Consider the following 17,528-nt stretch of genomic DNA (forward strand, 5'->3'; position numbering starts at 1 on the left):
AAATATATATTACAAAATACATAATGACTTAACTGTTATCAGAGACTACTCCGATGGTGAGTCAGAATCCTGTAACAGCAACATCCTGTCCAGTCATAGGGGATTGCTTACCAACAGTCTTACTATGTATGTACCTGATAATTGGAGTTTACCAGGCATTTTCAATGGGAGTACTTTGGTGAAAATCAGCCATTTCTTTTTTGTTTAAAGTGATTTCCAATTAAATTAAAAAAAAAAAAAAAAAAAAAAAGAAAAAACTATAGTCCATTTCACAATTTCACATGGCAAGGAGTACAATATTATAGAGCAGCTGCACAGAAAAAGAAGACTGTAACTAATAGTATTTAGCAGAAGCAGTCCTGATACTTCAGATTCTGAAAGCAATAGCAGTTCATGGAGCATGTGTGATTTGAGCCTTATAAGAATAAAATTCATTTGCAACAAAGATTAAAGTGCTGCTGAAATTTTAGTAACAACTGGCTGCTCGCTGCTCAGAAAGCACAGCTAGATTCTTTTTAAAGAATTCATTGATAAAGTGAGCTGTCCTTGATGCAGTCTTGTTTTTAATTACAAAACCTCAGGGCTGATAGAACCTCATTCAGTCAAAAAAAAAAAAAAAAAAAAAAAAAAAAAAAGGAGAAAGGATAAATAAAAGAATGATCCCCAAGCCATATCTCCTTGGGGAGATATGTTGGTCCTTTAGTGCTTTGCCCCTTGTGCAAAGCCCTCCTCTGTCCTCTTTTCTTCCTCTTCACATCTTCTCAGAAAAGATAGACATTCCTCAAGGGCTCACTGAATGTTACACTGCCTAGGTATTTTTAAAGAAATGTAAGAAGGAGCAGAAGTACTTGAAGTGTATTGTACATTTAGATCTTGCAGGTCAGTTAGCTTGGCAAACTTCTTTCTGCACTGTTCACTTTCAGAAGTGGCTATTGTGAAATCTGGCTTCTCAGTTATGGTTCAGCTTGATTTGGAACTGGGAGTTACTGGGTATTTGCTGCGAAATGTTATTTATCTGGTTCATTATTATGTATGGTTCTTAAAGCTTCTGCACCTTGCCTGTGCCATTGTTATTCCTCCTGCAGTAATTAAATAGGATTACTCTCTCCAGTGAAGTTTCCTTCATGTAGTCTTATGTTACAGAGCCTTTGCATCTTATCAGAAGATCTCCTCAATTTACCCTAAAAAGGCATTTGAAGTTTTGCAATTGTGGCAGTCAATGTAGTCTAAGAAATATAATTCATTTTCCTTCCTTTTGGGGAACTTTATACATGAACCTTGCTTAGTGTCCTCATCTTATGGCCCACATTAATAGCCATGGATGCTCACTGTTGTTTGCCTGCTCATAAAACATCACTGATAAGAGCATGTTTCTCTGGTCGCAGACATTTTATGTATGCCACTACAGATGTCAGTAGGTCTGACTGCTAGGGTTCAGCTGAAACTTCCCACAACACTGTGATCCAGAAAAAGTGCTCTGGTGATACCAGTGTTGTGAGTTTAGGGACTCTTGTGAATGTCAGAAACTACTGAGTTTAGATTTTTTTTTCCATTTATCTGAGGGATGTGCCATTTGAGGATCTCAGATCAGAAGATTAATTCAAAGACTCTGGCCTCCTTTGCAACATAAACTCCCAATATTTGAAAAGATGTCTATAGCTATCAGCACAAAAGCATAGGCAAATATAGCTAGAGAGCAATACATGTCTTATAAGATAGTGCTGCAACACATTTTGTTCTTTCATACAAAGCACCTTCTGATTTAATCATTTTTGAAAGCTGGCCTGTTTGACAGCTGAAACTTTTTCTTGTAGGACAATAAGATTTTTGCAATCTGAGAAGGAATAGTTTTGTACATCTGATCAACTAGATGACACTTGAACTTGTTACCATAATTTTCTCCTCACAGTCTTGTCTTATATTTCATCAAACTCAAAGTTCAGTAGCAAATGGAAAGTAGTTTAGCAAAAGATCTGTTGAGAATAGATCCAATTCAGCAATTACAAACATACTGAAAAGCATTTTCTTGAAGACTCAGGATTATTTTTTGATAAGCTGCAAATAACATAAGAAAAATAGACTAAAATAAATAGACAAAAATAAATACAATACAATACAAGTAAACATGTATTAATATTTTAATTAATTTCACCTCATCTGTTTACAATACATACAAGATTCTTCAGGATTTTTGAAAGTTTGTTTAAAAAATGCCTACAGAATGATTGAGCGACTAACTCTTTGTGGCAGACAAATAAAAAGGCAGAATTAATAGGTTTCAGTTCCATACACCAGACAACAACTAGGTTTTCAAATTTTCAAAATAAAATTGTCATATATGTAAATAAAGTCATATTTTGAGCAGATAGAGCTTCTCATCTTCTCATCATGTGCCTATAATCCATAACTCCTGTCTGAGAAATATTTGGAAGAAGATACCCACTGTTGTTATCAGCTCAAGGGGTTATTGCAGCTGCATCAAGGTTAATGCCCTGGGAAGTGGGTTGAAGCCACTGCGGGAGAACACCAACTGTTCTACAGAGCACAGAATTATACAAATTTAGCAGGCTGTCATATTGGGCCTCACTGTTGGATCAAAAATGAATGGCAACATTTCCTCCCTGGCTACTTTATTTCCCATGAACATAATTTCCTCCACAACAGGCATAAATTTTGCTCACCTATAAAGAGAACCAGTAAAAAAATCTATGTACTCCAAGGTGGTAGGACACAGTTCTGTCAAAACAAGTTGTAATAGGTTAGCATGTGCTGATATGTATGGACAGAAGCAGGACTGGAGAGGACACTATGGCCACACTCTGCCTTTTGAGGGCTTTCTACTGAACCCTCTCATGAATATCAATTTCATATTTATTTTTTCAGAGGACAGCCTGACTTTAAAATACATGAATATTGTTCCTGCACATCTGCTGTTCACATCAAAGCACTGGTATACTTCTCTTTGCCAGTAGTGAAAAAGAGTATAAAGCTATGGGTCCTGTGTTTTCCCTTTAAAATCCCAATTTCACTTTTCAATCCTTTTTAGTTCCTCTGAGGTTCATATCAACTGGTAAAAGAAATCAAGTGCATACTGACCCAACTCAACTTTCAAACGTTTTGCCAAGGTCTATTGTGAGTTGTTGTCATCTCAGTTATCCCTTTCTCTTCATTGCTGGCAGGTTTAGTGGAAAACAGATTACTCAGTTCAAAGTGTTTACTCTTCACTGGGCTGTGTAACAAGATCTGTTAATCTCAAATCACCATGTAAAAAAATCCCCTTCCCCACATGGATTTAAATGATTCTTGGAGGACCTGAGATGCATGGGGAGGTGAAGGAAGCGGCTCCATATGCTTTAAACTGATCTTATTTATTTATTTATTTATTTATTTTGGTGTGAGGATTAACCTATACATCAGGATAAATGATGTCAATCATGTAGATGGCAGATTGTGACTTTCTAATGGAGGGCTCTAAAGATGGGAATGGGCTCTAAATGTGGGGCTGTTTGCTTTGTAAGGGGTGTGCATATGTGTGTACCTGGGCAGGGGGCCTCACTACAATACTTTACATATTTTATTACATATTACATAGTACTTTATGCATCTGACACACCAGTCCTCCTGAAATAAATGACTTCTTTTTTAATTAAGACAACAGTGTAGGCACTTCTGAAACCTACACAGAGTGATTCTTCCTGTCCACCCTTTGTATGGAGAGGCTTTCAAAGGTGACTGAGAGTGTAGGATATTTTCATCTTTCACTAAATTATGCCCTCTGTGCAGATTCCCAAGAAGGATGGAGTATATGCCCTCTTGAAAGCACTTATTTCATCAATAATATAGTATTGACAATACAGAAATACATCTATTAAAGTCAAATCAACTATTACATTCTCAATAATGGCTTGGAATGAAGTCATAGAATAAGCTGAATACTAAAAATTGCCAATTCTTATAAATACTAAGAAGTGTATCTTCCTGATCTTTGGAATTAAATTAACTGAATAGAAAACTATAAATTACCCCAATGGCAAAATCATGTACAAGAACTAATACTGGCTCAGACCAAAATCTGTGTAATATAAAGTCTTGTCTCTGATGGAAACCTATGGAAAAGCCTAAGACCTAGACAAGACCAGCTTCTCACCAGCACTATTCCATCCTCGAGCTTTTTTGCAACTCAAGTTCTTCACAGGCTGGGAAGGTTTCAGTGTGTTTAGTAATCTGTTTCTTTGGCCACAATGGGGAACCCGTATTAGCTTTAAACTTCTACCACTCTGTGGCATTGAGGTCTGCACCTGAGTACACTCTAGGAGAAGAAACATACCCTTTTTTTCTGTGTTCACCTTTCTTCATGGTAGCTTCGTCACACAGCCCAAACTCACCTATTCTAGAAGACAGAGTATTACTAACCCCATCATTGTCATCCATGTCCCTTCTAATACTATACATTTAATATTTCCTTTTAAGACACTCCTATTCCAGAGGTAAAAGTCCTAACTTACTTAGCCTTTGGATTGAGGACTTTCCTCACCTTCCATCCTCTCTCTCAAGTTTTTCTAGTTCTAACATAACACTTTGAGGTGAATGAAACAAAATTGCACAGTGTTAAAAATGTGTGTTTTAATCAGGAGCATAGCAAAGTGCTGGCTTATACTCTACTAATTAGCTAAATAATTCCTGAGATGTTGTTTAAGGTTGTTTTTTTGTTTGTTTGCTTGGTTTTGACCTTTTTAAGCTCAATACCAAAATTAATTATTACTAATGTCTAAACTACTGCTATTATTTCCTCACCACTATTTTTAGCATTTTCTTTTTGGTTTTTGATTGGGTTGGGTTGTTGTTGCTGTTGTTGGTGGTGGTGTTGGGTTTTTGTTTTTGCTTGCTTGTTTTTTGTTTTTATTTGGTTTTGGTAGCTCATTTTTTTTCCTTCAGTGCCTTCTTTTAATATAACATTTTTTGTTACAGACATCATGTACCTGCCAAAAGTAACAACTGTTACTTGGTGGCCCTTCCCTCTAACATCTTAATACACATCAAAGCAGTGACCTGGAGCCATACACCTTGGCCTCACAGCCTGCAAATTGCATCATCTTCATGAGAGCCCCTCCCAGAAATAAGTGAACAAAAAACTCCTAGGTTGTGCACAGCACAGAAACTCTGAGTGTGCAGCCACCCCTCACAGATGACAAGATATGGAAATACCCAAATGTTTTTATGAGAAGGTTGCCATTAAGTTTTGATTATGTCATCATGTTGAAAATATATACTGACTGCAAAAATCTCACAATAAAACCTCACAAAAATCTCACAATAATATGCATTCACCATATTTTTAAATCAACTATTCGTGCAGCTTCTTTCTCTTGAAAATGCAAAAATTATAGTGAACTTTTTGTGGTGGAACTGATCAAGCTACTTGCTTCCAACAACACCTACCATGAAAAAAGAAAGGTCATTTGGCAATTGCCAACCAAACAGATACTTCTAAAGCGCAACTCATCTGTATTTGCATAGAACCAAGCCTGAAACTTTGCAAACCAGCTCAGGCAGACACAGTATCTTTGACAAGTGTTCTTGTGATTACTGATGAGCAAACACAACAGGGTGCTAAAAAGAACATCAGTAAACAGTGAAGACATGTAGAGCACAGAACGCTTATCAGGCCCCCTTTTAAATTCCAAAAATAATGAGTACTAAGCTATCTTGTCTCTGAATTTTTGTTTGTTTTTGTTGATGAAATAGATTAAGGAATGATTTTCTTATTCTTTCCTTCCTTCTTTCTTTCTCTAATTACATAAAGAGTATGTATAGTGTAGCTGAAAAAAAAAAAAAATCTAAATTGTTAAATACTGCACAGCACAGAAAATAGGTTTTCTGTAATACACAATATGTAGTTCAGGATTATATGATAGGATTATTAAAAAAGAAAAATGCTTTGTAATCTATTTAAAACAAGTACTCATCTAAAGGTATATTGTTACAGAACTAAATAATTTATGCAGCATATATTCTCTTTTGACCTACTCTTCACAGATAAAGACAAAAATTAGTTAGGGAAGCAACACTCTGGGAGACAGCCTTTGTGTGTGTGAAACTATTTTTCAACATTGTGTCTGTATGAGGAAGAAAGTTTCGTATCCTGAGGGTGTATTTATAATTAGGATGATGTAACTGAATCAAAGACATTGTTCCTTAGGAAAATGAGGTGCCTTGGTCTTCAGAGGCTATTTTAAGGTGGGGCACAGCATGATTCTAGGTGTATTTGATTTAAGAAGTCATTCTTCCTATGCTCTGTTTTTTGTTTATTATTATTATTATTACTTTTCTTTGTGGTAGTATAGATTTCCCTCTTAATCCCAGAACTGCACACATACTTACACACTCAGCACAGGCAAGGAGAAAAGATCCCAGAACTGCTATCACACCTGGTACTGGAGCAGATGTTTCCGTTTTAGGTAGCTGCTCCTTGAAGTGTATATTTGCAGGGCTGTTGAGACACCATAAAGAGGAAATCGAGGGACTGCACTGAGACATGTGAGTCATTGTCAGTAAACGATTGACTGAGTCCTCAGAGGGAATGTTTCCTAGGTCAGAACTGACGAAGTCTTGGGAAGTGAGTCCATGTACTAGTTCATAGGTTAGGCTGAGTAACAAGACTTTGCGTCCTTAAAGAGTAAATATGTGCAAGAGACCAATATGAGTTATTCCATGGCAGGTCCCTGCTGTACTTCCATCAAGGACATTAAATTCCCGATGAAGTTTTCTTAAACTATACATAGTTCCTAAAAAAAAGCGATGTCCAAATAAATACCTGTTGAACAATCCCCCATGTTAACAGGCTCCGTAAGTCAAAAGGCTCTGAAGTTAACCTGTCAACTTACAATTCAGATTCACAGCATTAAAAAGACATAAGACAGTGAGAGAATACATGTATTTTTATAACACTCCTGAAATAAGAGCTATGGTCTATGTCACACCAAAATGACTGTGACCTAGACAATGAACAGGGGGAAGGAAACATTTCTATTTCAAGTTTCCAGACAAATTGCCTTTTTCACTCCACTGTGTTATTGACAGAAAGTTCAAATTCATTCATCAAAAATCATTGTTGCAAAAACAGAATGTATAAAAACAGGCAGTATAATATAGGCTGTACCACAATTTCTGATATATACCAGAACAGAGGGACTGAGAAAAGGAAGGCTTCTCAAATACTTTGAATATACAGTACTCAAACAGGCTGAAAGCTGCACAGAATGGAGGTAAACCTGCACTTCGTGCTGATTTCTGATTTCTTTGTGAGCAGAATCCTCGCCTTCGTATTTTTACAGACTTTCACTCCCATTGTGTCCCTGGACATTGGCAGGGCAGCTAAGGCAGCATTTTGCATAGGCATCGTTGGGTCACTCGGGTGGCAAGGCTGCCTGTTGCACTCCTCACAGCTGAGGGCATATTCTGCAGGAATTTCATTTAAAGGAGAAGATGCCGGCTTAAAGCAATTGAGTACAAAGTGCAAAACTCGGTGAAGACAACTGCCTCAGCAGCCAACAATTTCACCACGGCTTGCAGCACTTTCAGCTGGCTCCCAAAGTGGGAAAGAGGACCCGTCCCACGCCTGCGGAGGATTGGCTCAGGGTACCCGGGGCTGCCTCCAACCCGGCGCAGCCAGGAGGAGCGGGCACACACCGGGTACAACCGCCCCCTCGGGAGCGGCACCGGGGGCGGACCGCAGCGCAGGGTCTCCGCGGGGCGCAGGGGGCGGGCGGGACGAGGAGGAGGAGGAGGAGGAAGAGAAGGAAGAGGAGGGGTATTTCGGGGCGGCGAGGAGCAGGTGGTGCTCAGTGCTGCGCTGGGAAGCGGCCAGCTCGGAAGCGGCACCGGCCCGGCTAACGCGCGCAGCACCGCTCAGCACCGCACCATGGGCTCCGCGGCACTGCCGCCGCTGCTTCTGGCTCTGGGTAGGTCTCAGCGCCGGGCTGCGCGCCCGCGGAGCGGGACGAGGGGAGCGCGGAGCCCCTGCGCTGTTGCTCCTCGCCGCGGCGCATTGCTGCGCGCATTTCTGAGTGCGATGCTCCGGGGCAGGTACAGCCCGTGCTCTCCGGGCAGGTTGGGTCAATTCCTGCCGGGTTGGCACCGGGTTGGGATTTCAGAAAAATGGTGGTGGTGGTGCTACGGAGAGGGTGCAGTTTGCTGCGCGGGTTTGCGGTTGTAAGGGAGTTGTGCCCTTTTGGGCAGGTGATACTCTTTCTTGTGAACGCTGCTCCTAATTTGCAAAAATCATCTACGTCTAATCCCACCCTGCTGGGCAGATGTCTCTCCTTGGAAAAGGACAGAGAAACTTGAACCATCTCCTCCTTCTCTTGGCTGACTAAATTACCATTACATATATTTTCCTGGGAACTATAAGCCATTATATTCATTTGCCATAAGCAAATTCCCAACCACGTTCAGAGTTTGTAATATTACTGTATGCTCTCTCAAACCCTTAATTAGCAAGTCACTGAGGAAGAGGCAGAAAAATGAGTTTTAACCGATGAGCTGCTCCAACTTGCTCTTTCAGTAACTATAGCAAACACTACAGTGGAATGTGCGGCTGCAGGGTATGAAATCAAATGCAATGATATTAACCTGTGATGAGATATACAGTATAAAAACAACTTGGTAGTTTTCTTTAAAATTCTTAAAAGCATCAGGGGGAAAAACATCCAGTCTGCACTTTTGCTCTGTCCATCCTTTATGTTCCTGGTTATGGTCACTGCACACCAGGAGCAATAACAGGCGCTGTCAGTCCCAGGCTAAAAGTCCTAGGACTGCAAAAGTTTGTCAAGCAGTGCTGAAAGCAGAAGATAAGGACTGGTTGTGAGACCAGGATTCCCCTGGCAATGAGACTGACAGGAATGGGATAGGTCTGCTTTGTTCAGGCACTATCAATGATTCATCTTCATTTATACAGTTGAAAGCTGACATACTTTTGATTTTAGATCTTTCGTGACATTTGATGTTAATAGATGTAATTGCTGGGTTAATACTCACATTAAAGCCTTTTTTGATCTTACAGAACTACGAGGAAAGTAAGGAAAAAGTAAGTTTCAGTAATGGAGTGTTTTCTCTGAGTGGTTTTGTCCTGCGATGATTGAATTCTGATGAACTCTTTAACTTTCAAAGGCAGTAGTCTTAAATTTAACGGGGCTACCTTAGGCCATTCAGCAAGAAAATACCCCAAGTATATTTTAAACTTGATTTTGTGTAATATATTAATTTCTGAATTATCAGCTATATTAAATGGACCACATAAGTGTATTGCTTTGTTCTATCTTCAAACTCTACTAAAAGTAACGCAACAGTTGATAAAGGTGTGGGTTATTTGTTTCTTTGTTGGTTTTGTTTTGTGTGTATTTTTATGGTTGGAAAGTCATTAAGACTTTTTTATAAAGTCTTATAGACTTTATATATATATAGTCGTACAGCAAAGAAGAACTTTCTTCTTTGAAAGAACTTTCTTCTTTGCTACAAGAAGAAAGAAATAGAAAATGTAATAGAACTACCATTTTGGTATTATAAACTTGTTACCAATCTTTTATTTGTTGACCAAACATTATACAGTCTGTAGCAGTAGATTCTGTTATGAGGAGAAGCACAGAAGTAGATGAATTTAAGAGGAGTAACTTCATAGTGCAACCTATACCTGATGCTTTCTGTTGCAATACACTGGTTTTAGCTGCTTATAGCTTCACCACACCTAATTCTTTAAATCTGTATTTTCAATGTCCGGTTTCTTCCTTTAGGCTGTTCTTTAAAAATTGGAGCCAAAATAGCCTAGTTGTTCCTGAGGGTGAGGCCGGTGGAAAATAAAGTGCCTTTCCTGGGCTCAGTATTGGTAGCATTTACTTTGGAAAGCTCTAGTGCCCTCATACTTCAGAGCAGATATTTGAAATTTGTCAGGAGGGTGTTATTTGCATCGTCTTGAAACCGTACCCAAAGTTGGCCAAGAAACAAACCTTTGGAAAACTTCATTCCTCTGGAAATAAATTGATTTTTATCCGCATGGTTTTAACATAAATTCTGTCCATCCTTGATGTGGAGCTCAGTCAGGCTTTATTTGCAATTATAGTTGCAATGGGCTGCATGAGGTCTAGGTCTATATCTGCAAACATGGAAACTGTCTCCCTTGTGTTCTTGTATTATTTGGTATTTTTACAGCAATCTCTTCTTTCCAGTTTGAATCTGGATGCTTCAGGAGATACAACTTTGGCATGTTCTTAAAATCTCCGCTCTGTCAAGCTTATATCGCTCACACTATTCCACTCTAAACTAAAAAATCCCAGGTAAATAACAGTTATGCCTTTTGGACCATGTGTACCACATGGGCACCACAAGCTCTTAAGCTGTTAGGCCCAGACAGCCTGGAGAAAGAAAGCAGTCCTATGTGAAATGGGGAAGGGGTCGTTCTCTGAAACTTCATATAGAATCTGGAATTTCCAATTGTAATCTCTTGGGTTTTGTTCAGTATGTATCTGATCCTTGCTGATGAAAAGCATCACATGGTTCCAGGAAGCAGTAGTGTCCCTCAGACTTCCTGGCAATGGGCTGAGATCTGTATGGTGAGAGAGGGGAAGACCCCACTAACAGTCTTTTTCTTCTGATCAGTTTTGTTTAGGCCCAGAGAACTGGCAACTATTAATATGAATGCTATGATAAAACAACAGAGACAAAAATGTAACAGTTAGGAAGTGCAAGAAGTAAGTTAGAAACCTGGATTTGTCCCCTTTGCACATCCAGCACATCACACAGTGCTTTGAACTCAGGTCCATATCCTTCCTCCTCACTGATGTGGCTGTCTGTGAACAGGTGAATGTAGTCCCTAAGAATGTGAAGAAAAGTAGGATGAAGAGAAAATAAAAGATATATGTATGTATGTATACATACATTGTTCCTTGCAGAATCTTTGGATTCAAATCCAAAAATCTTTGGATTTTTATCTGTTTCTTTTCTCTCTTTTTTTTTTTTTTTTTTTCTTTTTTTTCTTTTGGACACAAAGCCAGTGCAATTTCAGGCGAGTCATTTAAATCAAATCTTTGACACGTGGTTGGAGCTTTTGTGCTACTCTCTTTCTTTTTGCTCAGCCAGGGGTTCTCAAAACTGTAGCTGCATTTTCACAATCTGGTTAAGCTGACCTGAATGTGGGGCTGGTGCTGCAAGGACATTTCATCGTCTCCTGATTGCATGTTCCCACCAGTTTCCCCATGGTGCTACTGGAACATGGTCTGGGGAACAGGTCAGGGACCCGTCTGCCTGAATAATTTTTTCCTTTTTTTGGGCCAGGTCAGTTTTGGAGATCAGCTAACCTGATCCTGTTCATCTGAGCAGTTTAAGTGTTAGCACTGGCATAAGGGACTGTCAGAACTTGTAGCCAGAGGTAGGAGGGAAGCTGGAAAAGTTTCTTGCACTGGTAGCCAACACTTCCACTGGCTTGAGCTGCTTGTGAAAGTGCATCTTGACATGCAAGGCTGCTGTGTATTCACAGCTGTGAATGAAGTCAATGGAAATTGTATTTTGAATGTGCTATGTATTCTGAAAAAACAAGGTTTTAGCTGTATCATTAGATATCCAAAAGTGGTGAGTACTTTTGTCCTCAATCTTTTTAAAGGGGATCTCTTCACATGAGTGTTCAAAAATAAATTCACAGTCATATGCAAATACTTAGATGTTTATGGTCAAAATATGTAGGGATGAACACACAAGGAAGCTGCTAATTCAGCGGTTTATGTTAGCAAACGTAAAAAGTAGAAGACCATGTGCTGACCGGAAAGGAGGAAACTCTTAACTGAATAGCAGTTAGAAGTAAAAATGTAGTGTGTAATAATAACACACACAACCCACCACATTAATTTAAAGCTGTACAGCTGCAATTAGTTTTTGCCTTTCTCCCTTTTTGTGATCATCTTTTGTCATCTTGCTGTTTTAGTATCCTACTTATGAGTAATCTTTTTGTTTAAAATCATTCTAAAATCTGAAGACTGTTCAAAAGCCAGACCCAAATGTGAGCTTTTCTGAAACTAAAATTATCTCTAGTTTTTCCTACTTTCAGAGAGCTTGTCAGGTAGCAGGAGTGTTGTTATATATTATTCTTGGAGTTTTGCCTTTCACAGCATTGCACATTGAAGCAAGGCATCATTCATACTGTGTTACAGGACTTGTATTTTGTACAAACTACATTTATTTTAGAAACTACACAGTGTATTACTGTCACACTCCTAAACACATTAACTGCTAATGTTTATTTGTGCATAATTTGGGCAAAGCAAACATGAGATCTTACAAGTTTTAACTATGTGCTATCTGATTCTGGAACAATTTTTGAATTCTCCTATGCTTTTTATTATTATTATTTACTCAGTGGCACAGAATTTTCATTTAGGAAGTCAAAGTAAAAGGATGGGTACTTTTTGATTTCATTGTGTTTCTTAGTCACTATATAAACGTTATTCATTGTGGTCTTTCTCCACTGTTGTTAATTTTGAATGAATAAAAGTTTCTGCATGTACTTTGTCTAATGTATTTTCATGAGGGCCAATAATTGGAACTCCCATTACAATGTCTTAATCTCCAAATGAGTGAATGTGAATAAAACACTGTCCTTTATGGGTAATGCAGGTAAAAGGGAGTTTATCCATCTTCAGACCAGTCATTTTCTCCAGCAGAAATCTTGGCCAGTCTCTTGTCACTGTTGTTATTTTCATTTCAAGGTTTCCTTTGTTAGGCTCTGTGCAGGCTGGTTCCCATTTCCATGGTTACCATGCTGAAATGCAGACAGGACACAGGCTGGCTTCTCATCAGAGTAGCCATGCACTTGCATACCAACACATGCTATCTGCTTGTTTTAGGACATTTCCATTAGCAATGTTCATGTTTAGGACTTCTTCTTCACAAAGTGATCCCTGGCCCTGTGATAAAGAGCTGTGTTAGGATTTCAAAACCTTGCAAAGCAAGAGAAATTGGGTTGATAAGCTATTCTGTGTATGTGTAAATAAATTGGCTGTACTGTTCCCATTCAAATTAGTCAAGGACATCAGAGAACAGTCTCAGCCTTAGTTTTCATTTCTGTTAAAAGGGGTAACAGATCAAGATTTTTATTTATAACACATTTAAGTGAAATACTGATACGTATCTGTACTAAAGGGGCATGAACATCCCCCTCTTTCATGGCACCGATAAAAGGACAATAAAAATAATTGAATGGGAATATGCTGGATAAATGATAATTTCTGTCTATGTTAACTGAGTGTGAGTATATATCTCTGAAAAACAATATGAGATAATGTTCTTTCTGCTCATGATGCACTCATTTTTCAGATGTGGAGGATACTAAAAGCATCTAGCGGAGTCAGTATAAGCTGTGTGAACATTTACATCACTTCCAAATCAGGCTGGTATTTCTGAATTAGCAAATGTATTCAATAATCTGAGTGCCAGCAATTGTTACTTTGAATTAGTCCTCTGAGGATCTTAAAATACTATTCAGGGACTAAGTCAGTTTTATTTTCTCCTGGAGATGCATATTCTTCAAAAATCTAATAAGACTTGCACACTGATCAGGACTTAAAAGAGGAACTATACAGGCAAAGAAGTAAGATAAACACAGACTCTTTGCTGTATGAGCAAAGACATCTTGTGTTTAACTGAATGGCATGTTCATGGTTGAATGTCACACGTGATGAATGTCACAGATTCTTTTGTCCCTTTCAAATCACTGGTAGACAGGGTGAAGGGCTTGCAAGTTATGAACAGCTCTGGTGGAACTCTCGTGACGTATTGCTGATTTACTTTGCACTTTTAATCCTGCTTCCAAGTTTGTCATTCTTCCTTTAGTTCATACAGGATATTTTTTTAAAATCATATAGATCACCTTGGCTAATATGATTAGTTATTTCTTAAGAACAGAGGAAAATTACTGTTAACAACAAACTTCTGGAAGAGAGAATATTGCACATTGAAGGGGTCATTCTTAAATGAGATCTACCTAAGGAAATAATGGAGTTATAATGGAGAATAATGAAGGATGGGGCTGGTGGTAGGGAAGGTTTGATTTTAGGTTTTTACCTTTTATCTGTCTATCTCATATATCCTTGTACAGGAAAGCAGGCAGCAGTGGATGCTATGTTAAGGCTGCAGCACAAAACTGTATGAAATCAGTAGAGGTAAAACTACAGATGCGTAGGCCACCTGACTCTCTGATTACCCAGTTAAGTATTAACTCAACCATCTGCAAGATCACTTACTTCACTGAGGAATAATCAACCTGTGCTTGCTTTATGGGAATTTAGTGCAGCAATGTTGCCACCTTTTGGGGTGTGAAGGTGCCATGCTCTATATTGCCTGCAGTAAGGCAGCTGCCTGAAGGTAAACCATAGGGATTAGAAAATGGCATGTCAACTTTTTCCACATACGTAGCGGTCAATTCTAGTTTCCCAGTTGTTGTGACTTGTTGTGGTAGACCATAGATAGTGTATGTCTCCCTCTGACTGTGAAAGTGCATTGAGTAAGAAAGAAAGTGCATAATTGTTAAAACAACAAGTCGGTAAGTTACAGAACTTTAAGTCTAAATCTACACTTGGCTACTCCTGTTCTCTTAGTGAGGTAAATGTATACATGAAATGTGTAAGTCAGGGTAGCCTGTGCTAAGACATAGTGTCCTGATTTCTTAATAGTAATATGCTATGATTCACTAAGGAAGGTAAAACATAAGAAGAATGTGCTTTGTATTGGCCTGTCTGAATTGGGATGTCTTGTTCCTGGTCACCTAGTGCATCTTAGACAATTAAGAAATATCCATAGAATGACAGAATCATTAAGTTTGCAAAAGACCTCCAAGATCATCTGGTCCAACCATCCCCCTACTACCAATATTACCCACTAAACCATGTCCCTAAGCACTGCGTCCAAACTTGCCTTAAACATCCTCAGGGACGGTGACTCCGCCACCTCCCTGGGCAAGCTGTCCCAGTGTCTAACTACTCTTTCCTAATTTCCAACCTAAAATTATTTTCCAACCTGAAAATATTTTGCTGCAGGATGTGAGACAAGAACGCTGGAAAATGTTGCCATGCATATATCTTTATTTGCACTTTCTCTTTCAAAATGAGGAGAACAATAATGATTAAGTAAAGAAACACACAACGTTTTCATTAATAGCTTATTATTATATTACAGTATTCATCTATTATATTGTCATAACTGTATATGTTAGTGTGTATATGTAAGACAGTCCATGTAGTGCTTTAATAAAGAACTAGATAGCATTTTAATCTTATTATACCATACTTTCTGTGTGGTATAAAACTGTGCTAACACTATGTGCACTACTTCTGATGTATATAGAACCAATTAATTAAATGCAGATTTAGGTGAAATTTCTCAAATGAGAGTTTAGCTGACCTTTCTTAAGTGGAAAAAAAATTATCTGGCCTTACCCTTCATTTAACTATGCCCACCAACTAATGTTCACATTCAGATATGCTTGCAATATATACAGATCAAACTTAGAACAACAGAAATTACTGATAGTGAAGTAACTCCCTTATTAAGATGGGGAAAACAATAAACAAAGGGAAAAAAAAAAAAAAGCAGTACTCCTTGGATGGTAGTCAGTCCTTTAGTAGTTCTCTTAATTAGTAGTTATGATATTTGTTTTATTCTGGTCAAATTTGCTTTCATTTCACCATGTCTATGTGTTCCCCATTTTTGTTATTGTTTTTTTTCTTTTCCAAACTGCCCAGAACCAGTTCAGCGTATTGAACAAATAAGGTAAAGAAAATACTTCAGGAGTCTCTGGAGTTGTCTTTCACAGAAGTTGATTACAGATACAATAGACTCTCCTTCTCTGAAGACAAAAAGCAACTGTTCAGCTTTTGTGGAAACAAACGTTATCTCTAGGAAACTCTTCTTAAATGTACATGTGCCCTGCTGTCTGTGCCCAGATTGTACAATGGCTGCATTTTTCAAAAAAGAGAATTTCTTTCTGAACTCTGATCGGAGATGGCATCACCCACCTGACCACAAGTGTCTAGATACACTGCAATCCTGTGTATGGTCTGGAGGGTAGGGCAGTGCACAATTCTGCCCCACGGCAGGATTCTGCCCCACAGCACCCAAAGACCGGCACCCCAGCTGGCATGAGTCAGAATGACTGAGTTAGAAAAGACTTTAAGGCACTTCTAAAGTGCATGAGAAATATTTTCACATGAATAGGAAGGCTCTGGAAGTCAAGCAGTAGACTGAGAGGTATTTGAATTTTGTCTTCCTCAGACACCTGCTTTAGGTGTCTCCTTCCCTTGAGGTATAGGCTGGGGACAGTTTTGGGGAAGGAGGCATCTAGTTGAGCCTTTTTCAAGAAGTTGCTACCTGAGAAGTAATGATAATAATCACTTGGGACTTAGCTCTCCATTGAGGTGTGTTCCAATGTGGATTCACCTCTCTCACTTTTCCAGAATCATCTTCACTACCAGGCAGTAAAGCAGTCAAAGTGAAGTACTCTCAACCTCTGCTGCTGAAACTGGTCTCTGCTCATCCCAGCACATGTCTGCGGGCAGACAAGCAAAGGCACATCTTGCCTGTGGCCTTTTGGCTGGGGTACTAAGCTGGGAGAAGAGTTCTGAGCTGGTCATTTTGGACTGCTGGTGTAATTTACATTTGGAAAATAGACAGTGCCTTAAAAGAACTTACTTAAATGTTTAGTTTAATTATTTACTTATTTAGAGCAGAAGTTATTCAATCCAGGAGTCATCCATCACCACTGGCCATGATAGCAGAGTGTGTCTCAGGTAGAATAATTTTGCTGTTTGGGGTGCTTCTGCACCATTATGATATTCTAAGTATGCATATGACTTTTTTTTTTTTTTTTTTACACTACAAAACCTAGGAGACAGGTGATTTTACATTCAGTCTGGGTTAGGCAGCTGCTGAAGTCTGGGCATCCTTGAATTGTTTTCCTGATTTTAATGAGTCCACATTCTGCCTGGTGCCAGCTGATGATTTCAATGTGCATTAAGGATGAATTTCAGGTGAGTGGCTGTGACCACCCACCTACCATTCAGTCTGCTGGGCCATGAGCTACCCTTCCAACCAGTGGAGACAAATAGTCATTAAGTCTGCTATAGGAAAACAAAAGTTATGATAATTATAGCTCTTCCAACTATTGTATTATATATCCTGTGGAGCTTTGGGGGTTTTCTCGTTGCAGGAAGCTAATGTAGTGAAGTTGTTACAGTTGATGCAGTTCTTGTATACAGCTCAGACAGCTGAGCTCCTGGCTAGTTCTTGAGAAGCTGAAATGGATGGTCAGGGTAGTAAATGTGGTGTCCTAATGTGATCGTGATGGTAGAGTTGCTCTCAAGTCACTTCAGTCGTCATGCTGCAGACTGTGACTCTGGATCTGTCATAAGATACATCCCTCACACTTTTTCTAATTTAGCCTTTCCAGGTGCTATAATATGAAATGATTTAATGTTCTTACAGGATACACACAC

At 38.9% G+C, this 17,528-nt stretch overlaps 1 protein-coding gene across 1 annotated transcript in view; it reads left to right on the plus strand.

The window, feature by feature from the left end:
- Positions 1-7,880: 7,880 nt before the first annotated feature.
- The window catches only part of ITGA2 (integrin subunit alpha 2), a 69,871-nt gene continuing 60,223 nt past the window's right edge, over positions 7,881-17,528 (plus strand). The window contains exon 1 of the mRNA XM_084304962.1: positions 7,881-7,961. Within this exon, the coding sequence (XP_084161088.1) occupies positions 7,922-7,961 (40 nt within the window). The 5' untranslated portion in view covers positions 7,881-7,921. The remainder of the gene's footprint in view (positions 7,962-17,528) is intronic.

The sequence above is a fragment of the Netta rufina genome (genome assembly GCF_964035555.1).
Source record: "Netta rufina genome assembly, chromosome: Z".
NCBI lineage: Eukaryota > Metazoa > Chordata > Aves > Anseriformes > Anatidae > Netta > Netta rufina.